At 37.0% G+C, this 24,650-nt stretch overlaps 1 protein-coding gene across 1 annotated transcript in view; it reads left to right on the top strand.

Annotated features, from left to right (window-relative positions):
* LOC140139017 (uncharacterized) overlaps window positions 1–23,908 on the top strand; it is a 138,966-nt gene extending 115,058 nt beyond the window's left edge. The window contains 8 exon segments of the mRNA XM_072160799.1: window positions 4,027–4,111; window positions 8,674–8,907; window positions 9,657–9,676; window positions 10,167–10,847; window positions 10,850–10,909; window positions 10,911–10,942; window positions 10,944–11,056; window positions 11,059–23,908. Of these exon segments, the coding sequence (XP_072016900.1) occupies window positions 4,027–4,111; window positions 8,674–8,907; window positions 9,657–9,676; window positions 10,167–10,847; window positions 10,850–10,909; window positions 10,911–10,942; window positions 10,944–11,056; window positions 11,059–12,008 (2,175 nt within the window). The 3' untranslated portion in view covers window positions 12,009–23,908.
* The last annotated feature ends 742 nt before the right edge of the window (window positions 23,909–24,650 follow it).

Below are 24,650 nucleotides of genomic sequence, written 5' to 3'. Positions count from 1 at the left end.
AGTTTGGGTCAGGCATTTTTTTTTTCACGGTGAAGGCGGCAGAATTTTTTTTTTTTGCCTCCGAAGGCAGAATTTTTTTTTTTCGCCACCGGCGAAGTATTTATTTTTCAATTTTAATGTATACCTTTATACAAAGTTGAGTGGGGGAATTTTTTTTTTTACTCAACAGTGAGGCGAAGTTTGTTTTTTTTTGTCTCACTAGTGGGCAAATTTCTTTTTTTCCCATGCCCCCCCTCTGGAAATCTAATGGTGCGCCCGCCCCCTGGAAATATAATGGTGCGCCCCTAAACACAGTAAAACAAGGTGTACTTGGCCCACTGCGGCCCATGAGCAAATCGAGAACCCCTGCAATAGACTTCCTGACCCGACCCGTCTCATCTTTTTGTGAGAAATATTGTGTCCGACCACAGCTTCTGTTCAGTACGATACGGTCAAGTCCATGGATTTTCAGGATTTAAGGGCAGCCTGCTGGATTCTATTTCAAACATAATTTTCCACATGTTGCCCTACTTAGATTTCTTTACCCTAATGCAGGCCCTAATGTCCCAAGTGCTTTTTGGGAACTGGAAAGGAAAGAATGAATAGAGATTTGGTTGTGATTCGAACCTGAGACCCCATGCGTGCCAAGCACTACATGTATAGGTTGGCAACCAGTATATGTCCGTATTTCGTCAAATAAACGCCCCCGGAGGCGTTACATTTCCCAAGGGGGGGAGGCGTTTATTCAAGGTCAATTTAAGAATGATAATTCCTGTTAAAATCATTAGATAAACTTAAAATTCACGCTAAAATGACAAACTATGAACTAGAAACACTGACTTCTGGTTGGCACTTCCGGGTTTTTGATCCAGATTTTCGCCAATTAATGACGCTATTATCGACCATGTGGGCAACTTGGTAAGCTTACTACACAAGATAGCATGGAAATATCGGCATTTTTTAAACATCTTGGTTGAAAAAAGTGGTGGGGGCGTTTATTTGAGGGGGGCGACTATTTGACGAAATACGGATGTAGCCATGTGTGTTTTGCCAGCCCAGCAAACGAATCTGCGTATGTATCACTTGGTGTGATTGCATCATTACATCACATGGGATGCATGCACGCACAGTGCATATATCATGTAGTACTTTGTAGTACCTCAGGGAGTGTTAGGGTTAACAGAGTCTTAAACAGAATTTTTTTGTGATTTAACACATACCCTGCTTAACTGCATATTATTAGTTCTATCATTTGCACCCATTCCAGATGTATCTGTATTTCATCAATAACAGATAGAGATAATTACAGACCTTGCGTGCACATGCTATATTTGACACTATTTTGATCCTATAATATCTTGTTAGGTTATTTATATAGATGCTCAAGTAGGGATATTCACAAGTGACAGATTCTCTGCAAGAGATATTAATAATTATTCATTACCACGCCCTGTTGATAACTTCAAATGTTTATATATATATCTTGATGATAAAAAGTTTTTTGAAAATTTCCTTCTCATATGCTAGTCTTTTTTCTGATGTTATAATACCATCATACAAGTGTCTACCCCTTGTAAAGATGCAAACAAGATTTAAGATTAATAGCGCTATCATTGTTCAACTGTTCTTTAAAATTGCAGTTTTACATGCCATCAAACAACCATGGTATGCACAGGTACTCCGTCGCTAAGGTACTTGGCTGGTACTGTGCAGTACTATGGGAGTACCACTGCTGGTGGGTCCTGTGCAGAAGCAGCATTGGTACTGAGTAGGTACTCTGTGTGTACATAGATTTTTAGTATCTATGGTGTGTACCAGTCAGGTACCTTGGTGACAAGTGTACATGTATATGTGCAGGCAACCACAATAGGTATCTTGTAGTGTAGGTATGAAATAATATTATGTTCCATTGAACTTTTCTGTGAACAACAGAAAACAAAGGATTTCATGCCTATTGAGGGATGGTGAATTACAAATGGAGCTGCTGCTGTGTTCATTCCATTTGAAATTCATACTCCCCCTGTGGAAGACATTACCAAAATCTTCCACAGTGGTAGTGTGTATTTTAAATGGAAGAGCCCAGTGTAGAGCTTATTTTCAACAGATTTGACCTGTCCAATATCTCAAAGATATACAAGATAAACCACACCTACTGACTAAGAATACCACACTAAATTTTAAAGAGTATTCTAGTGATCACTGGATAAAAAATATGTGTATGTATTCACTATGGGCCACAATGGCCTCATCCCAATCAGTGGCGTGTCCAGGGGGGAGCTTTGGGTGCTGAAGCCCCCCGCACTTTGTTAAAAATCATGTAAAATCAGCCGTTTTTTGCGATTTTAGCCATCAAGCCCCCACATAAATCTGAAAGAGGGGCTGAGCCCCCCCGCAGGAAAAGATCCTGGACACGCCGGTGCCAATGGCATAGTTCAATAACCTCAATTAAACAATCATAGTGCAAAATTTGACCTCAAGTTTCAGAGTACGAGTTTTTGTACCCAAATTCAATGAATGTGCAAATGTATTGGGGTTAAAGAACTGTGCCTTGATAGAAGAGCGTGTTGTGGATCCTAGTGATTGCAAAGTTTTGAAGTAGGGACATCATTTCCAGAGCTGGTTGCCAGGGCTGAAGATCCGCTAGTCAACGCTTTTGTCGTAGCAATTGACCACAGGGAAAGGGCGGTGGACCCTTAATTGGCAAAACGTTTCCAGACTTATGCCTGCACAATTTCAAGTGGCTAAATCATCTACCGAGATATTTGCAGTTTGTGTTTTCTGTCCGATTTTGTCCATCAAATTTGAGCCCCGTAAATCATGATGGGCAGTTACTGTCATCCCTCATGTGCAAAGTTACATCCATCAAAGCCATGATACAGAGTCATGTGAACTCTGAGCATTAGCATCGTTACCCAGAAGCGATCAGTTGTCATCTATATATGTTGTAATTAAATGGATAATGAACTGTACCCTCTGGTTAATGTGAGATGGAGTGATAGTTCTAGGTTATCAGAATTCTAGGTTTTACCGAGTCATCCATCTGGGTCACAACAACTCACCGTTTTATTTTGTATGATTGCTAAATGGATTTGTAATTGGTCCGTGCGTTTGACCATATCGCTGGTCATTTTTGATATTCCTTGATTGTGTCACTGCATTTTGTCCTCCGGAGAGTTGTGAACTTCTTTTAAGTAGCATGGTTTTCATTACCTAACTTGTTTGTGCTTGTACTAAACTTTTCCATAGGTTCCGGAAGATTTTTAATATTGGGGGCAATCCATATGAGAGAGGCCTCATCTGATATGTGAAACACTGATGGGTAGCAGCGTTCGAAATAGGGCCGGTCAGCCGGCCATTGGCCTGTAACTTTGTGGCCTGGCCGGTAACTTTTCTGACTGGCATCTAGTTGCTGGCCTGGCTGGCCGGTAACTTTTTAAGATCATATTCCGAACACTGATGGGTAGGTGCGTGATGGTGTATCCTCCTGCTGAAATACAAACATGTTGCCTTAAATTCTGAATTGGACTGTAAAATTATGAATTTTAGGCTTACATTTATATTGGAGGCCATAGAGTACTTGAGCTCATGTGGTTCCGGAGAAGCCACTGTTTCTTGTATTTGGCACTGTTTTGCTACTTCTTGCCTTAAATGATCTTCTGCAGATTTGCCAGTATACATGGCATTGCATAATTTGCAAATGAAATATGCTAAGGGAACAACCCAAAAGTTGGATCACGTCTTAAGAATGAAAGTGCTAGGCTCCTTCCCTCCCTGTTGTAAGTGTGAAAAATTGAAAATTCCAACCTTTAAAGATCAACTTTGACTGATATTTTGACTAGTTTTTAATTGGACTTTTGACCCCCACACACACATACAAATGAAAGGACTTTCATTTATAGGGCTTCATCAAACTTTTGCTTTGTTCTCTTAAGTGTCCACTGTGAAAAGATAAGTTTTAATGGTGTTTCAGAATTTTCTCCTGTATCATACAGATCATGTAATTTAAATCTCTTGAACGTGTTTTCTTCTATTTTGTTTTTGCTGCAGCCTGTTTCTCCACACACAGAACTAAAAGTCTGGTATGCAGCTGATTATGCCAAGGATATGAGTGCAGAACCATTAGAAAAAACAGGTTAGTATTGATTAAACCAGGTTAGTGTCAGGTAAACCAGATTGTTGTCATTGATAAACCAGATTAGTATAAGATGAACTGGAATGAAACTACAGCTATGTGTTCAGGACCATGAGAAAAACAGGTTAGATAAACCAGGTTAATTTTTGTTAAACCAGATTAATGTCAGGTAAAGCAAGTTGGTGTCATTGATAAACCAGATTAGTATCAGATGATCTGGAATGAAACTGAAGCTGACTATGCCATTGGTGCAGATCCATGAAAAAACAGGTTAATATTGGTTACCCAGGTTCATATTTGTTAAACCAAGTAATAGTATCAGGTTAACCAGGATGCTACTGTCTTGAGGAAGTCAAGTGGACTATAGCTGAAGAGACTGACCAAAGTTGAGCAGGTTAGATAAACCAGGTTAATATTGGTTAAACCAGGTTAGTATCAGGTCAAGCAGGACGCTACTGTCTCGAGGAATCCAAATAGACTATAGCTGAATGACTGACCAAAGCTGAGCAAGACATCATGTCATGGAATCTTTACAGAGATAGTAACGAACTAAAACCGTTGGCTCAATAAAGTGTCAAAGATGGCTCAGTGATGTGGTCAAAAAAATATGAAAATGTTTAAAAAAATATTTTAACCAAAAATTTAAAAAAACGTCCTCTGACAAGACATCATGTCATTGAATCTTTACAGAGATAATAAGAAACTAAAACCGTTGGCTCAATAAAGTGTCAAAGATGGCTCAGTGATGTGGTCAAATAGGAAGTTGTTCATTAGTCCCAATGGTCGTGATAGAAATGATGCGTGAAATGCAGGAAGTGTTCAATGGATGATAGCTGCTATATGGAAGTTATAAAATGTAATTCAAAACAGGTTTGGTGCTTGTAGGTGTGCCAAAAAACAGATTTTTTTTGGTTCAGGATTTATGGTAAAATAAGTTTCAAATTGGAAATATTAACCCCATATGCACCACTGCATCTCTTACAGTGCCCCTGATTGGCTAATTATGTAATATATCGTCTGACCAATCAAAATAGAGCTTTTAGATCTCTGAGCAATTTTAACTTCAGTCACTTTAGCTCTATACTGACATATTTAAATACGATATCTCTGATTGGCTCAATATATGATATTACCCTATTTACAACCAATCAAAACATTTCTTAGAGATTGGTAATTGGTGTCATGGGGTAATTTATGGTCAAATTAGTTATTAGATATGGGAACATTGGGCTATTCTAGTTGGAATCCATACACCCTCTTATCTGTCACACAGGGGATGTAGATTTGAAATGGAGTCACCCATTCAGGTAATCCCAATTGAAATTACCACTCCCTCTGTATGACATTAAGATCATGTTTTCCATAAGGGGTGTATGAATTCCAAACTGGAATTGCCGAGTAGGGCTTGTAAGTTTAGATTGATTTTCATTATTGATTTCTTCAAAGTTGTTTTAAACAAACTCTACCTGAGAAATTTTCAGGATTTTAGTGCATGAAAGTAATATTTTGGTAGACTTCTGAAACCAAAAAATTATTTGATTATCATTAAGGTTGGTCTGAACCCTGGAATTATGGAAACTTTCGGGCCTCATAACTTCTAAATTGTTGGTCTAAAGTATATAAAAGTATACATATTTAGAATGGCAAAGACTTGATAAGTTCATCTGTGAGGTCAAATTTGGGCCAAAATGCCATTTAACTTGCTCCCTGAAATGAAATGTGTGCAGATTACAGAGAATAAACATTGTTTAAGGGACCAAACCAAAAGTGTGAAGCCGTCCTATGAAAGAAGGTATGAAATGTTGATAATTCCAACCTGAAAGATCAACTATATTATTTTACAAACGTAATTAGACTTTTTGACCCCCTCCCACTAATGTAAGAACTTTTATTAAGAGAATGTCATCAAACTTTTGGGTTGTTCCCTTATGTTGCATGCACCTTAAAGGTCCATGTAACGTATGTTGCATGCACCTAAAAGGTCTGTGTAACATAAAGTCAGGTGACTGAAAGAAGTTGACCCAGAAGGATTAAAAAAGAATGAAAAAGGGGGACAAAAAAGAATATGGAAACAAACTGGGGGCTTTTAATTTATCAAATGAGCCAACTTGTATTCAGTTGAATGGAAAAACTAAATTGGCCTCAGCATAAAATAAAAAGTGAACTCGGTATAAATGGAATACTGACATAGACAGCAGCTACCTAAGTCAAATGCACTTCCATGCCACAAAGGTTTCAATAAGCCTTTCGAGGAAACCAACAGAAATAGCTGAAGGTACTTGGTGACTGTGCGTGGGTGCACGTCGCATGACACTGGCTAGTTGTACATCATGGTGTTGCCAACATTGTCTGCTATAAGGGCCCAACAATTCTTTTTTTATTATTATTATTATCTTCCCCACCCCACCCCATTTTTCTTGCATCTCAGAGGGGGTAGGGCTTATTATATTCCATATATCTAATCTTCCACTGAAACACAAGGCAAGCTATTAACAGCAAGCTTATAGAACAGGGTGTGTCATTTTCCTGTATATTTTTGTGTTACATTAGTTACATTTATGAATATTAATGGACTCATTTGAATAGTAACACTTATATTCCATGTATCCAATTGTCCACTGAAGCACAAACATTTACCTTAGTGCTAAAGCAAGGTGAGTCCTGTTGCTGTGTTTTGATTTTATTGGTATAAATGGCGCTTGCAACCTATTGATTATTTGCGCCAGAACCTGTTGCTGTGTTTATTTGTGCTTCATTTTTATGCATATTATTGAGATAATGCATATTAATGAGAAAATTTGCATAGTAAGATTTATATTTCACATATCCAATCATCTAATGAAGCACAGAGTCAGATTAACAAGAAACTTAGTGCTAAAGCAAGGTGAGTCAATCCTGATGCTGTGTATGTTTGTGTCACTTAAATTACATATTTATACATATTCAGGAGATAATGCATATTAATAAGATCATTTGCATATTAAGGCTTATATCCCATAAATCCAAATTTTCAATAGTAAGGCTTTTATTCCACATATCCAATCATCCAATGAAGCACAGAGTCAGATTTGACAAGAAACTTATTGCAAAATCAAGGCGAATCCTGGTGCTGTGTATGTTTGTGTCACTTCATTTATGTATTTATGCATATTAATGAGATGATTTGAATATGTATGAAGTCAAGGTGCCATGGTTTGTATTTTATCATATCATTTACATGTTAATGCATATTTATGAGATTTGAATATTCATGCTTATATTCCATTCCATTGAAAACACAAAGCGAGGTTAACAAGACACATAGTGGTAAAACAAGGCGAGTGTATTTGTATGTTGCATAATTATGCATATTAATGACCTTATTTGCATATATGGACCTTGATACCATTAGTCCAATCTACCACTGTAATACACCAGGTAGGTGATAAGCTCACTGTAGTGGCAACTCTGTAAAATAGCATTTAAAATAGATTATTCAGTGATATTTCTGTCCGGCTATAGCCAGTAGCCAGGCAGTCAGTCAGTCAATGTGATCACATACAGGAATCATATCAGTATGATCCAATATATACTCATATGCAATGGCACAGTTCAGTAGCCTCCCATCCACCAAACAGAGGTCAAAGTTGACCTCAAGTGTAAGGGGATGAGTTTTTGTATCTAACACATTCAAAGGTCAATCTTGATGTGTACAAGCCTATTGGGGTTAATGAACTGAGGCCTGACAGATGAGATTAAAGTGGATCTTTATGTCTCTCTTATTGGCAAGTGGACTTGATTTAAAAATGAGTGATGATTGATTCGATCAAACTTTTACGTGGAAGTAAATTGTTTTCATTTCATTATGAAGCCAGGCATTTTTTCACAGGCTATCATTCATGTTTTCTGGTGCAAAGTTTAAATCCAGTTATGTATTATGATGAAGTTTGGCATTTCTCTAGTCAGCTGCTACAGTGGAATTATGGTTATCTTCACCAGTCTTCTGAGATCAACTTGATTTTGTGGTGTGTTAGTCTCATCCACAGATTTTGGGTCTGAGAGTTCCCTCAGTTTGAAATGTTACCCGATCTGATCCACTCAGTCGGAAATCATGAAAATTGAGTTACTACCAATACTACCTTGCTTAGTACCTACACTTACAGATGTAGAATCCACAGGTCTCTTGAATACTTGGTTGCAAAGTTATGAACCTTTTATATATCCATTTTCTTATGTTTTTTATTGTTTTTTTCTCCTCATTTTAGCCTATATCTCATTTTCACTATTGCCGACTTTAATCTGATTGGACCAGATCTGTCACAAATATACTCAATGTGGAGACTAAGTTTGATGAATAGATTTGGTATGGTTGAAAAATGCTGATATTGGGCTTCTTTATTTGGAATCTTGATCTTAATCTCCCATACAGGGGGTGTAGATTTCAAATGGAGTTGCCCATTCAGGTAACCCCCTTTGAAATCCACACTGTCTGTGTGGGAGATTAAGGTCATGTCTTCCATAGGGGGTGTATGGATTTCAACTGGAATAGCCCTGTAGGGTATCCACAATTAACCGTACTACAGTGAATGATTGTTTTCCAGTAAACGAACCAGGCACATCATTAACAACCTTGACAAATTCGGAACCAAACGGACCTAACACAAATTCAACGACGTGCTACTATCTCTCCCACCGGCCCTCCGCCTCCTTCAGTGGTTACACCCACCAGTTCCACATCCATGGACATGGATCACGTGATGACGCCCGTGTCGGATATTACACCGATGGAAATCAAGGAGGAACAGGACGCATTGGAGGTAGGTGGTGTTATCATTTGGCTGTTCCATTTAAAATCCACACTCCCCTGTGGAAGATTTTGGAAATATCTTGTCATGCTGCTTATATAGCCCCCATAAATGGCTATTCCATTTAAAATCCACACTCCTTCATCAGAGGGAGTATGAATTTCAAATGGAATTAACACATTAGCAGCTCCATCTGAAACTCACCCTCCCTCAGTGTAAGATTCATGTTGAATCTTTCTTTGTATGAAATTCAAATGGAGCTGCCTAATGTGGTCATTCCATTTGAAATTTATACTCCCTCCTAATGGAGGAGTGTGTATTTTCAATGGAATCGGCAATTTATGGTGGCTATATAAGCATGACAACAAATGATACATGTCACAACATTGCCTCGTAACCAAGGAACATTCATGATCAATTAACCCTGACATTTCTTAATTGATTCTAATTAATGCTCCAACTCCCTATAATGGTCCCCAACACTCCCACTAACCAGTTCTGTGAAAGTGGATTTTTTCACACAATTAACTTTTTCCGCTTTTCCAATTTTTGAACTGTTTTCACTTGTTTTTAAATTATGCGAGTCCAAGTTTCATTATGTTGACCTATCGTATGGGTTATAGGAATATATTTGCGCGATGTTATTTTCTTGGTAGCTGCTTGGAAGTGTACAAATAAATGCAGAGAGCAAATTGTTTTACTTTTACAGTGCACAAAACATTCATACCAATTTTCTGCAGCCTATATAAATCCCTTTATAGCTTGCCTTTCAAAAGCAAAAGTAATGATTCCATGTCGCATTATGTAGAGTTTTCTAAAACTTTTCTATAACTCAAATTCCGTTTTGTGAATTGCAATACCAGTTTCCAACCGTTTTCAAATTGCAAAATTGCACCCTCAACATAGACCATTATTGTTAGCATGAATTTGGAATGTTTAAGGCAAAGCAAAGCTTAAAATGACATTAATTAGTCTGACAAAGTCTTCTCCAAGAAGTTAAAACATAAACTGGTTTTTCACCATTGAATTCCATTTTCTTTTGGCCAAATTTGTGGTGGTCATTGTTTGACCATATGGGCTTTATTAGGCCTAATGCCCTGAGGTAGTTTGGTCGGAGATGCCCTATTATGTGTTGCCGCATCTTGTCTCGCTAAAGGAGAGGCGCCTAGCATGTGGTATTTTGTGGTTTTCAGGGGGTTAGGGTTAATAAAATGAATATGGCAATTATTGATTAAAATGATTTTGTTCTATTTTTGTGTTTATATTCCTAGATGTGTTCTCTTTCCGGAGTCTTCCATGGGCAGGATAAAAATAACAACCACAGTGACAACCAGTCGTCCGAACCCTGGAAATGTTCAAACTGCAATCAAGTCTTCGGCACGTTTGTACTGCTGGAACAGCACACGTGCGAATCCAAGAAAGGCAAGCGAGGGCGCAAACCAAAGATACGAAACATAAAAGGCGGTGCGAGAGGCACCAACGACAAACACGCAATAATGAACACGACGGCGCAACACGACGGACAGCAGAACCAAGACTTGCACCAGAATAATAACGACTCATCGCAAAAATTACTATTGAAAGTAGACATGGATAAAATACAGGGTAACGGTAACGATAACAGTGGTAACGTGGTAAAGCCGAGAAGAGGACGGGTAAAGCGAGACGTTAAGACATTCCAATGTCCGGAATGTCCCAAAGTATTTCTTAGTGCGGACAAACTGAAAACGCCTTCGTATTATCATACGGGTGAACGTCCGTTCGAGTGCATGCACACCGAGTGTAAGAAGGCGTTTATCTCCAAGTACAAGTTGCTGCGACACATGACAACGCACTCCCCGAATAAGATGCACAATTGCTCGTACTGCGACAAAAAATTCCACCGCAAGGATCACCTGAAGAATCATCTACAGACGCATGACCCAAACAAGGAGTCGCACCACAGTTCTGGGCGAAAAGCGGCAAGGTGTACAACACCAAGCCAGGTTTCAAGAAGCATATCGCACTGCACGCCCGCAGCAGCCGGTGAGTTAGTCTGCAAAATATGCGAAAGATTTTGAGACTACGGAGATGCTGCTCCAACATATAAAGTTACATTCTGGTAAGTCTAACGGTTCGAAGAGAAGAAGCATAAGTCGCGAACATTGCGAGAGACGATTTTACAGCGGAAAGATGTGCGAAGGCACATGGTGGTCCACACAGGACGGAAGGACTTCCTTTGTCAGACATGTGGGCAGAGGTTCGGTCGAAAGGACCATCTGGTGCGGCATACGCGGAAGAGTCACGACAGCAACGATCAATTACGGGTTAAACTTGGCGAGCATCTACAAGCCGTAGGCGCCGCCACAGTGCAGCAAATGCTGGATATGCAGCATTTGCAAGAACAGTTGCAGACGATGCCGCCGCCACAGTTACCACCCCCTCCTCATCAGCAAAACACCATGGGGCAGCCCATGGGACATCCCCATCATCCCCACCATCAGCAACAGCTGACAGATCTCCTCAAAATCCCACCCGTCCCACAGCCGCGATCTTTCTGTAATAAGATGTCACCGAAGAAATGGCAGCAACCGCTGAAAATGCCACAGCGACCCTTTGTAACGGATAAACTCCTGGATTCGTTCGACACAACAAGTTTAGATATGCTCACCGGCGGCAGCAATAAAGGATCGTCAATGATGAACGAACCTTTAAACCCGACATCGGTGGACCTTGGCCAACTATTGGGCTTCCTACCTCTCAACACAGTGCAACAACAACAACAACATATGTCTCATGCTCCCCCAACCCCAACATCGCCACCTGTATCCCTTCATACCCCAAACACCCCTCCAGCTACAATGGCTCAGTCTCCAGTCGGCATGGGCCATCATCATCAACAACAACAACAGCAGCAGCAGCATCAGCAGCAGCAACAGCATCATCTACCTCAGCAACATCAGCAACAGCAGCACCAAGGTGGCATGCATGGGGATCAGCATCATATGCAGATGAACCAGCTGTCACCACCACCACAGCAGAACCATCATAATATGATACCACAGCATCATCAGCAGCAGTTACACTACGCCAATACACAGGCACTGCCCAGGTTTCACCAAGCCTTCCAGTGAAGAATGACTAGAGTTAGTGTGTATCAACTTAACGGTGGTTTGTCAAGCTTAAACTTGGTTATTGTGAATGTTAAACGTGGTTATGAATGATGTACATAAGGTGAAAACCAGAGTAATGGTTATGCCTAGGTATTTATAAGAAGTCCTCTGTGAATACACTAACCAGAGTATATATGGTGGTGTACCAAACTTAAACTTGGATTTTATGAATGTTAAACCTGGTTATGATTAAGTGATGTGCATGTTTTAGAAACCGGATAATGGAATGGTGAATGTTAAACCTGGTTAGAAAAGATGTAACCTGATGATGGTTTTTGAGCATGTGATGAAAGGTCAATCCATATTGGAACAGCGTTAATAAAATGCATTGCCTTTGTGTAGTGCCAGTGAAGCTAACCTAGATGTGATGGTTTAAGGACTTACCTAACCAGGTTTAACACCAAAATGTCATCTGGTTTATGATAAGAGTGTCATCTACAGTGATAATTTATTTTGCCTATTTTGTACCAAGCCAGCTAATGTGGATATAAAGTTTAAGGTCGTTATCTAATCAGGTTTAATACCAAAAGGTCACTTGGTTTATTGTAAAAATAAAAGGTACCACTGTGATATCAGGACTGGTTATTACCAATGTATATCTAAATTATATCCTAGTGTACATAAAATATAAACCAGTTTAAGTTTGCTTTTAATCAGGTTTAGTAACCGTTATTTACTGCAGCTTTTTTTAAACTAGAGTCAGCTGTTCCATTATGTATTATATATATATTATTTTTGTTATTATGAAGTTTTATCTTTACGTTGTTATGATGCTCAACCTGCAGAGTAAACGTAAGTTTTAGCCTCCTTCCATATCTATAAAGTAACATCATAGCCACAGACAGAGTCCAATAACCTCTATCCATCTCTGCATGCTCCTGTAATGTGAGGATATGATGTATAGTACCCAAAACTGCAGAGGGGGTCAGTGGTTTCATGAGAATCAAATGTAGGTCATTCGAACTTTGCATTTGGAATGACATGAATTTTTTGCTTAGAATAACACCATAGCTACTGCCAGAGTTTAATGACCTCTCTCGAATACTCAAGTACACATGCATTATTAGGTAGAGTACCCCAAACGTGGAGTGGGGTCAAGTGTTTTCAATACTCTTCAGTAGAGGTTGTTTGGACTTTGCCATGTGCATTGTGATTACTTTGTGGATATGTATTTTATGAGTAAGTTTCTTGTATGGTTGTGGTATATTTGAGTGATTTACGGAATAAGTGTGTGACTAACTAAACAAAAGGTGGGTTCAGAGAAGCGCCCTCTGTTGGTGGGGAATGTTTGTGACATGACATAGTTATTGTACAAAGCATAGTCTGTGTCTTGTATTTGAAGTGTGGGAGACTTAAAACCAAATACTTCCAACTTCAGAAAGAGCGTTTTACCAAAATTATTTGCATCTGAAATCAATCTCACTTTTAACAAGTTGATGTTTTCAGGAAAAATCTTGGAACATTTCACTAATTTGTAGTTGCAATATTTTCCAAAGACGAATATCGGTATTTATTAAGAACATAATAACTATTGAAAGTAAAACTTATCTAAAAATTGTAACTCACCAGGGCGCTCAGCATAACGCTACAAAGACGTCGCCAAACTTTCACACCAGTGGAGTGGCATTCTCTGACTTAAAACAGTGTGCAATGTTTTTGTCATTTGATGACAAAATTTCTTTTTTTATACGAATGTTAACATGACCGATGAGTACTTTTTTATGTTCATGCAAAAACAAGAGTTCATTAATTATTGAATAGTCTGTGTTGTCATAACAATGGGATATTCCAGTTGAAATGGAAGACATGACCTTATTCTCCCACACAAGAAGTGCGAATTTCAAATGGGGTTACCTGAATGGGGGCCCATTTGAAATCGACTTCCTTGTGTTGGAGATTAAGGTCATGTCTTCTTCTATAGGAGGTATATGATGGATTTCAACTGGAATAGCCCAACTTTTTTTGTACAGATTAATTATACCTCATATATGTGTGTACATGTTGTCAGTGGTTAAGATATATGTTTGGAACCGTAGTTCCCATATATGCGTTTCTAAACCGTGTTGGTTTACAAAGATAGTATGAGAATATTTGTTAGTGGGTTGAACTTTTTTTGCATTGTTTTTCTTTTGTTATTGAATCAATATTCTTCCAAAATTTATATATGTTTACAGGGACAATTAAACAAGTTTTTTGAATTAATTAATTAATTGCCTGGTTTGTGAACTTGCATTTGTTTACGGTGCGTGACGAGATGTCCGAAAAACTGCTTTCTGTTGCGGTGCCTAAACATATATACAGTATTGATGAGTGGTACATCTCTCTGAGCCTGTTTAAGAAAGATGCTACAAGATAGCCACTTGGGTGTTAATACAATACACCAGAGTGTATAGTTCTACACAGTAATTAATATGCACTGTGAACTGTGCAGAGAGATGAGCACATCATCACCAGGGTCATTCTGCAGTTTTGGTGAACAAAGGTAGAGAATCTGAGTAACCCACACTGTGTGGCGCCCCCTTGAATATGAAGCAAGATACGCACTATTTAAGTCAAGGTCTATACTTAGGCGTGATATTTGAATTCTGGTGCCTCATGTATGAGGGAGAGTAAATAAGTGTTAGATATTCACGTAACGTACCTTTGTCCCGAAAACCGTGGCATGACCCGCCAGGTCATTTGCTAATAGTTTGGCAGGTGCTGATGAAGTGCTTCTGGTGTAAGATAAGAACACTTATCAGTAGATGTATGACCTCCTTGAACTAGATAGAAAAAGCTTATATGCAGGTACTTTTTCCTTTTCATGCCTTTTACGTAGTGTTACACCCTCGACATTTTGTCCTTTTACTTCCCCCGACCCACACATCGATGCAAGATGGCGTCTAGGGTCGGGCGGAAATTGCATTCTTTAAAATTTTTATGTGCAACTCAGGTGTGTCTATCGTCTGCCATTTCTGTCCGATCCTAGATGAACTGTAACAAAGTCACGATGAGATTCCGAACTTTAACCTTTAACTTCATCAAGTGTCCATTTGTAATGTTGAGTTGTAAAGGTCAGAGGTCGTGAACTTGGTGTGATTTTGCTATACCAATGAATGCAAATTAGATTTTGTAGAACTTATGCAGGATGTTGTGTCTTATTTTCTGGTGTGAAAAGACTGCCGAATTATGCAACCTATAAAATACTTAATTTCTTGAATTAGAAACCTAGATATCAGTGATTAATGCATAGTTGCCATTGTTACAGTTACATGTTAATCATCCATTGATTTATGTGAACCTAGAAAGATCATTTTGAAAGATTCTTAGAATTATTATTCCACTTCAGTTCACGATATTGCTTCATAAAAGTTCTAGCCAAAAATCTAACTTGCATTTATTAACCTTTTAAACCTTAATTTTATGCAAATCTATGCATGGACATAATTTTAATAATATACATTGTACATTACATTTTATTATTACTGTATAATAAGTTTTTGAATACCTGAATAACTGTATTGTTCAATATGTTGCATATACTTAAAAAGCTCTGTGTTTTAAAAGTATTACTTATTGCAAGAAACTCTCCAGTTTAGTTCGGGACACAGTATACTATTCCTATCATGATCTCTTTGTAAACATAATTGGGCTATTCTGTTTAAAATCCATACACCCCATGATGGAAGACACAACCTTAATATCCCATGCAGATGGTGTCGATTTCACATGGAGTTTACACTACCTGTGTGGAAGACTAAGGTCATGTCAGGGTTGTATGAACCCCATTTGAAATTCACACTCCCTGTGTGGAAGATTACGGTCATGTCAGGTGGTGTATGGATATCATCTGGATCAGCCCATTTTTCTGGTTATGATCGAGACATGGATAGCAATTCAAGTATATTTTGTCCGCACTTTTTTTCCTATTTGTAGATTCAGGATTTGGGATAGTGATTGAAATGACATTTCAGACGGGCTTTCAGTGTGTGATAATATTCCAATAAACGGTTTTCATCTACTAGTTTTCCTGATCAAACTATAATAACCTATACTCTGTTCGATATCTAAAAAGGCAAAGTGTAATGATGCTTGACAATGATGCAAAGGTCATATCATAGATGAGTTATCAACCAAGAGACACTTAATGCATTTTGCATGGTAGGTAAAGACCATCGTTGCAGAAATGATGGATATATATGTGAGAACTTACATGATTTTCAGTTGACCTCGGTCACCTGATTAGTCATGTGATATTGTCTAATCTTATGATAAGTCACATGACGGGCGTTACAACAAACGTGTCGAAAATAATAGCAAGAGTAGATGGTTATCATAACTTGCGCCTACAACACAACATCCAGAGTCGTGCGTAGAAGCACCATTGAACTTTGCCTTTGAGATGAGAATGACTAGGTATTGCGTTATATTCCTTCATTTCACTCTTATTTTATCGTATGAATTGACATGTTTTCTTGTTTTTGTTCTGCTTGATATTGACATGTAAATACTATTACTCACTGCTGCAACAATTGTCTTCCCGTTTGCCAAAAAACTACACGCACCCCGATTTTGTTGTCAACATTAAATTGCCCTCTTTTTTGTTACTTTTTAAACTAAAATTACGCTTGTGGAAGAAATTAGCATCTGTTAATAGCATGTTTTCATAGAATTTTGCTCTCATCAAATGTAATGCAATAACGCTGTCGTTTTTAAAGAAACAAATTCCAACGTTGTCGTGTCATACTTTTTATTCCTCATAGGATTAGAGGTAGATGAATTCAACAGGTTTGTTTTGTGAAAAAAATATAAAACGAAATTTGTCGGCTGTTGCTGAATTGACATAAAAAATGGTTGTAAATTGACCTGTAATATAGGATTTTGTCCCCTTTGCAATAATATGCCCTTTATAACCTTGACGTAAAGAGAAACAACGGACCTATGATAATCATATTAACGTTGAAATATCTGTAAAAATATCTTTCCATCGTTCTATTTTACAAACCGTTCCATTGCATTGTGTGTTCTGTGTGTCGTATTGCCAAAAAATTAATCGTTTTGAAAACATTTTACATGTTTTTTCTCTCTTTCACATCTTTTTCTCTGTATGTATGTGCTTTATCTGTACTGATCTTCGTAAAAAAATGATAGAATTATAAAACAACTTATGCAAGAAATCTTTAACGTATGCATGAAAATTTGTAAATATGAGTCCTTGAATTCATTGAATTATAAATTTAAAAAAAGATGAATCATGATGAAGGCCCTAGTATTGACCCTTGGGGAACTCCCACTGATGGAAGTCCTTGTTATATATGAAAATATCAATCTCGTAATAACTCATTGTATCATAGATAGTAAAATCCCTTATCGTGCCCCATTCATCCCATTGTAGGCCCCTTTTTTGGTGTCATTATAACTCGGTGTTCTAATTAGTAAAAGGAATACGTCATGTATGTACGATGACCTTCGAAGCAAATGGTGTTGACATTTCAGATGCTCTGTAAAAAATGTATATGAAAACGTTTCATGAAACTGCCAACTATATAACAATATATGATGTTAATATCCAAAAGTCATGGCACTTGGACAAAAAAAATTAAGTCCAGAATTGTAATTTTATCTTCCCAGGGAGTAAGTCATTATTTCAGTGAAGTTTGATTTTCTTTATACAGTATTGAATTGTCCCACTTTAAATCATATTCTCTTGAAGAGCAAACAAATCCAGACAGTTCAGCTCATTGTTAAACTGAACTGAATTAAATTGTCCCAGTTTAAATCATATTCTGAAAGAGCACACAGTCCAAATCAAGACAGTTCAGCTCATTATTGTTGAACTGAACTGAATTAAATTGTCCCAGTTTAAATCAAATTCTGAATGAGCACACAATAGATATTGGGACAGTTCAGCTCATTGTTGAACTGAACTGAATTAAATTGTCCCAGTTTAAATCATATTCTGAAAGAGCACACAGTCCAAATCAGGGCAGTTCAGCTCATTATTGTTGAACTGAACTGAATTAAATTGTCCCAGTTTAAATCAAATTCTGAATGAGCACACAATAGATATTGGGACAGTTCATCTCATTGTTAAACTGAACTGAATTAAATTGTCCCAGTTTAAATCATATTCTGAAAGAGCACACAGTCCAAATCAGGGCAGTTCAGCTCATTGTTGAACTGAACTGAATTAAATTGTCCCAGTTTAAATCAAATTCTGAATGAGCACACAATAGATATTGGGACAGTTCATCTCATTGTTAAACTGAACTGAATTAAATTGTCCCAGTTTAAATCATATTCTGAAAGAGCACACAGTCCAAATCAGGGCAGTTCAGCTCATTGTTGAACTGAACTGAATTAAATTGTCCCAGTTTAAATCATATTCTGAAAGAGCACACAGTCCAAATCAGGGCAGTTCAGCTCATTATTGTTGAACTGAACTGAATTAAATTGTCCCAGTTTAAATCAAATTCTGAATGAGCACACAATAGATATTGGGACAGTTCAGCTCATTGTTAAACTGAACTGAACTGAATTGACTTGTGTAGCCCAAACCTGTGTTAATGATGCAGTTCAGGAAAAAAAAATCTTTCAACTTTGAATCTAAAATTTGCATCCTCAATTTTGGAAATGATTATATATATGGAATAACAACTTTACATGCTTAACAATGCTCAAATTTACAGAAGCTTTATAAGCTTTCTGATCACAAAAAAACATGTTTATGACCTTACATATAACATAGTAATTTTCTCTAGTCACCCCTTAAACATGTATAATAGAACTTGACCCCATAAATGTTGTAAATGTTAACAAGACCCTCTCTATAGTGATAAAGAATGAAACTATGAAATTATCCTTGGTAAATTATGTAACACAATATACCTATCTATTACTAGGGATCACAAATCGGTCCCGAAAAATGGTAACAAAATATGAACCCATTTTCCAACCATCATCTTGTGTCCTTACATGTACTCTTATCATACGTGATTCGTGTTATGGTGACTTGCAAATGAGCAAATCGTATCTGTGCGTGCGTCATGTCGTCTCCTCTGTGGACTCTTCTGTCTCCTCTGTGCATTTCTCTTGGTCTCTCGTGTTTCTATTCAACTACAAATCAAAAAAACCTTTATTACGATGCAAGCAAGTACAAAAACGCTTCGCCGCTGTGTTGTTGTGTCGCTAAAATATTAGAAATTGTTCTGCATGCTTGGGGTCTTACTGCCATTATATGATACTTTATAACTTGAAATCTGGTATGTCTTCATTGGTGTATATTCATTATTCATTATTCATTATTTCTGCATCAGCAAATCTGATTGAACATGACTAATATTAATTATTTGAGGTATATCAATTGTAAAGAAATCTGAAGCTGTTTTTTATCATCTTAGGCCCTACATGTTTAAGGGTAAAGGTGAATAGTATTATACTAAAATTTGACCTCGCATTTTGAGGTTAAAGGTCATGAGTACTTTGCCTGTATAACTGAATCTATGGGCTGAACGTATAAATGATTGTGTGTTTTTTCCCCTCTTTTCCTGAAAAAGTGCAAAACAGGCTTCTTTATTCACCATAAAACCTCATGGTTCCATGTGTGTTCGTTTTCTGTACATTGGGACTACTTGGTAATCATAGCTTTAGGGACCAGCCAAATGATTCTCTTCTGAATATTCATAATCTCTTCATGAATATTCATTGTGTAAAAAGTGTGCAATATCTCAGGTTATCAACATACAAAAGCTCAATTACAGAAAGGAAAAACAATGGTTTCATTATAGATTATTCATTATCAGGGACTGTTAAATAGTTATTATAAATAATGCGTAACACTAATTAACATCTGTTGTAACATATTCTCTATTCTTATTTTGTTAGTTTGTGTATTCAGCCTGATTACATGATTGATAAAAAAGTAAATTATGCATAATATTTTACTGTAAACCTTTGTCGAGCGCGTACTACTGTGATGTTGCAAAGTCAGAGGTAAATTACTCGGCAACAGCAGTTCGCCTTGGCAGCCAATCAGAGACCAGTGCGAAAATATGTGATATAGGCGTGAAATACGCTCTCGTCAAAAGTATACAGGAAAAGATTATAATCATGTTGGAAATGAATTTACATGGATGGGCATTATGTACACAACAAGCTTCCTCAATGAGTAACCTTAATGACTACAAACCTACACAGTACCTGTCTGGAATATCCATACAGTTTACACATAGTCTATAGGGTACCCTAGAGTTTGTGTGCTTCATTTAGTACTAAGTACACTTATTCAGAAGATGTCAAGAATGTCCTAAGTGACGATGCAATACTCTATTTGTGGTAATAATATAGATTAGGTTGCAAATAAACTTGCAAATATGCAACTTTTTTGTCATATAACAACATTGTTAAAGCATGGATTTCACAAAAATACCACCACACTCAAAGGTTCCCTTTGTCAAAAATAACAAAGACACCGGGCTGTAGATTTCAAGTGGAGTCACCCATTCAGGTAACCCCATTTGAAATTCACACTCCTTTACTATGGGAGATTAAGGTCTTCCATATGGGGTGCCTGGATTTCTGCTTTATGATTTGGTGGTGCATCGTACCTCGAGTGGTACCCAGGAGGACTTAAGGGGGTACTTGCAGCTTTTGGTGTGTGCTTTCTGTAAGATGTCTGATATAGTAATAGTATGGTATTTAAAAATGTTGGAAATAATGGGACTGCCACCAAGATTCAGGGTTTAAAATGAAGTGCTCCATTGTGTACTCCTGCCACCAAATAGGCATTGAGTACTATATGGCAGGTACTGTGATGAGTGATCGACCAATGAAATGGGTTGTACTTGCGGAAGCAACATGAAACAAGTCATTTGATTGGTTAGATCTCAGTAGTTCATCATTGACATCAGGACTCATTGAGAAGTTTGGCTATGGGAACCAAAATAAAGTTTAACATATTGATTTGTGATTCAGATATGATTTTGTGATGAGTGATTGACCAATAAATTGGGTTGTACTTGCAGAAGCAACATGAAACAAGCCATTTGATTGGTTAAATCTCTGTAGTTCATCAATGACTTCAGGACTCGATTCGAAAAATGAAATTAATGTTATGGGGGGAAAGTGATTAAGTTAAGAAAGAACAAAAAAAGTTGTGTACAATATTTAAATGAGAATGTATACAAAGATGCATGCAAAAATAATGTATTTACAGATCGGGTTCTTGTTGAATACCAGTGACATCATAGTGTATTCACATAGTGGTATCATGAGTATTCAATAGTTATGCCCTGAACAAACTTGTATCCACAAATATTATATGGAATATCTTCAAGCATGGTGGCCACAAGAGTAACATTATATGTTGGGTCAGTACTTATTGATAAGATGTGTGATTTTTGTACAGTTTCGGACAATTCTATAACAGAATTGATGAAAAAGGTTTCCTTTTTTTCTCTTATTTATCTTTATTATAATAATATACTTATTCCAGGTCATGATCAGATGTGTATAAGCTATCCACCCTTCTGTGATCCTCCTGTTTTGATTTCTCACCCCGGTGAGAAATGGATGAAGCTCATGTTACTCCTATTAATGGAAGTAACTGGAAGCTGAGGTTTGGATCGCTCCAAACTGTAGAATAGGGGTTTAAAGGAGGTGTGGATAGTTTTTCATGTATATTTTTGTAATGCTGTGATGGATAATCAGGTTGAACTCATCTCTGTACTAATTGAAGACATGGCTTGTGTGAACAGACTATAGTTTACATTGTATCACTCAAAATAATGAGAGGGATTGTTATAGCCCCACATGTAACTTATGAGTGCAATGTTGAATGCTGAATGTTCAGCGTAAAGTACCACATAATTTGTAAGGAACACTCCCATAGTCCACCACAGAAGTTAAGAACACTTGCATAGTTCACCACAGAATTAAAGAACACCTTCATTGTCCACCAAATAATTTAGGAACACTTTCAGAGTTCACCACAAAAATTAAGAACACTCTCATAGTTCACCACAGAATTTAGGAACACCTTCAAAAGTCCACCACATAATTTAGGAACACTTTCAGAGTTCACCACAAAAATTAAGAACACTCTCATAATTCACCACAGAATTTAGGAACACCTTCATAGTCCACCACATAATTTAGGAACACTCTCATAGTTCACCACATAATTTAGAAACACTTTCAGAGTTCACCAAAAAAATTAAGAACACTCTCATAGTTCACCACAGAATTTAAGAACACTTTCATATAGTCCACATAATTAAGGAACACTCCGTTCACCGCAGAATTTAGGAACACTTTCAAAGTTCACAGAATTCAGGAACACATTCATAGTTCACCACACAATGCCCATTGCACCAATTCAACCACAAAATTTAGAAACACTCTCATAGTTCACAGAATTTAGAGGAACGCTTTCATAATTCACCATAAAATTTAGTAACACTGTCATAGTTTAATATTGCATGCTTTTGTGACATGGCTTTCTCTCTATCAAACCACTGACTGATGTGCAGCAATTATTACTGCAATGTAATTTCAAAATTTGGAATGTTGCATAGTGCAGTTATCATCAAGCAATGGTAGCACTCACAGTAGAACAAAAAAGAGGAAAACATTTCATTCATATTATAACTACAGTAGTGAATTATATATGTTACTTAATCAGGCATATCCAAACCTTCTAGAACCCTTGGCATTTGCAAATAGCACATGATTTAAGTTCTAAAGAAGTAATCCCCTCGAAATTTAATTCATGGGAAATTAGTACTTCCTCATAAAAATAGTATTACTGCAATTTGTATAAAACATGATTTAAGTAGGGATTATGCAAAGGGAAAGTTCCTGTTTGACTGAGGAGTGGTAGCCGCTCATTTATTGCCCTGATTTCGTACTCAAATTTTAATCACAAGTTCCAGATTTGGGAAAGAATTATGATTTGTTATGATTATTAATTATATTTTATTTTTATCGTGGAGGTAATGTAACAAGAGCTGAACTCACAAGAGAGGATTTAGATCTAATCGGGAATAAATTTTGGATTAGTCCAATAAGTTGATGGCATTTAACCTACTTAGGCCCTCTAATGAAGGCCCCCTGTGGACTTGTCTAACCTTAACCCATTTAAGTGCCCCGTTCGGTGCACTTTCAAGTATGGAATTGAGTAAAACAATCTTCATACATAATCCGAGTGGGCCTGAGTTGCTCTATTTGGCTATGACCTGTTTTCATGTAGTTAGTGATAAAATCTAAGAATTTGAATCGCATTAAGAGAAGATCTCATATACTTCCCACAATGCATTTCTTCCATTTCAGTTTTATGTACTGATTTGCTGTCTAGTGCAACATGGGTAGATAGTGACAAAATGTATATCAATGAACAGAGGGCATCCAGATCTTGCAAATTATGTTTCTTTTGGAAAAAGTTTGCAGACAAACTACGAAAGATACGATTTATTTTATTGTATTTGTATTTTCTTTATATTGATTTGGTAGTTTTTCTTTTCTTTTTTTCCTTCAAATATTGGAACTCTGTGAGTAATTAATTGAGTGAATGACTGGGTATAAATAACAGAATGATTCTTTATGCTGAAGTTTTGAAAATATTGGAACCGAACAGCTGAAAGTGTTACGTTCAACACATAGGGAATGAGTAATAGGTGGGTCCTATGTATTGCCAGAGACAATGACCCCAAGATTTTTGGAAGTGTGAATTGGTTAAGAATTTTATTATTAAAAACAAAAATTTAAAAATTTAAAATATGTTCCAGCTGACCAGCAGAGAACCAAAGGATGATCCAAAAGAACTTGAAATGTGACACACATCCAAATGTGATGCACATCCATGCATCCTGTGTTGAAGCTGACAACATATGAAGAGCTTTGTTGCAAAACCCCTTACATCCACTTTTGACTTTTTGAGAAAAACAGCGTTTTTTAATTGTGCAAGTATTACTGGTTCAATTTGATTCAATTTGGGTTTGGATAAAGTGTTGATGAATAGAAACTAAAAGAATAGGTTTGGTACAATTTTGAAGCCTCCCTATTTATTTTATATCGCGCTTTTTGTGGATGTAAGGGCTTTTGCAACAAAACAAATTTACCCCTTTTCTAGAAACCACCTTTGCAATCATATTTGAGCCCATTTGTTTGCACTACTTTATGTAACTTGACTAATGCTTTCAAAATCAAAAAGAAAAATTGAAATATCTCATTTACTTTTTGAATTATGAATTTTAATTAAATTCGGAAAATAGCATTTTTGAGTATTTCGAAGCTACACCTTTTGTTAATTAAAATGATTTTTTCAAAAATAGTGACCCAAAAACAGTTCCCTTTGGTTTTAATAGGTAAAGAACATTCCATGCTACTAGTATACATCAAAAATTAAAACAAAACAATTCTATATTCATTTTATGTTCAGATTTCGAAATTCCCTAAGATTTCCCAAACGGAAATATACCATATCTCCGGAAGGGAAAGTGGTATGAAGGTCATCAAACAACCATCAAAATGTGTATTTTTACCCACACTATTATGTCATGTCAACTCAATTTCAGCCAAAAGTGGATGTAAGGGGTTTTGAAACAAAGCTCTTCATATAAGGGAATA

This window comes from Amphiura filiformis, chromosome 18, assembly GCF_039555335.1.
Source record: "Amphiura filiformis chromosome 18, Afil_fr2py, whole genome shotgun sequence".
Taxonomy (NCBI): domain Eukaryota; kingdom Metazoa; phylum Echinodermata; class Ophiuroidea; order Amphilepidida; family Amphiuridae; genus Amphiura; species Amphiura filiformis.
Note: the sequence above shows the minus strand (reverse complement) of the source record. Positions and strands in the feature narration are given on the sequence as shown.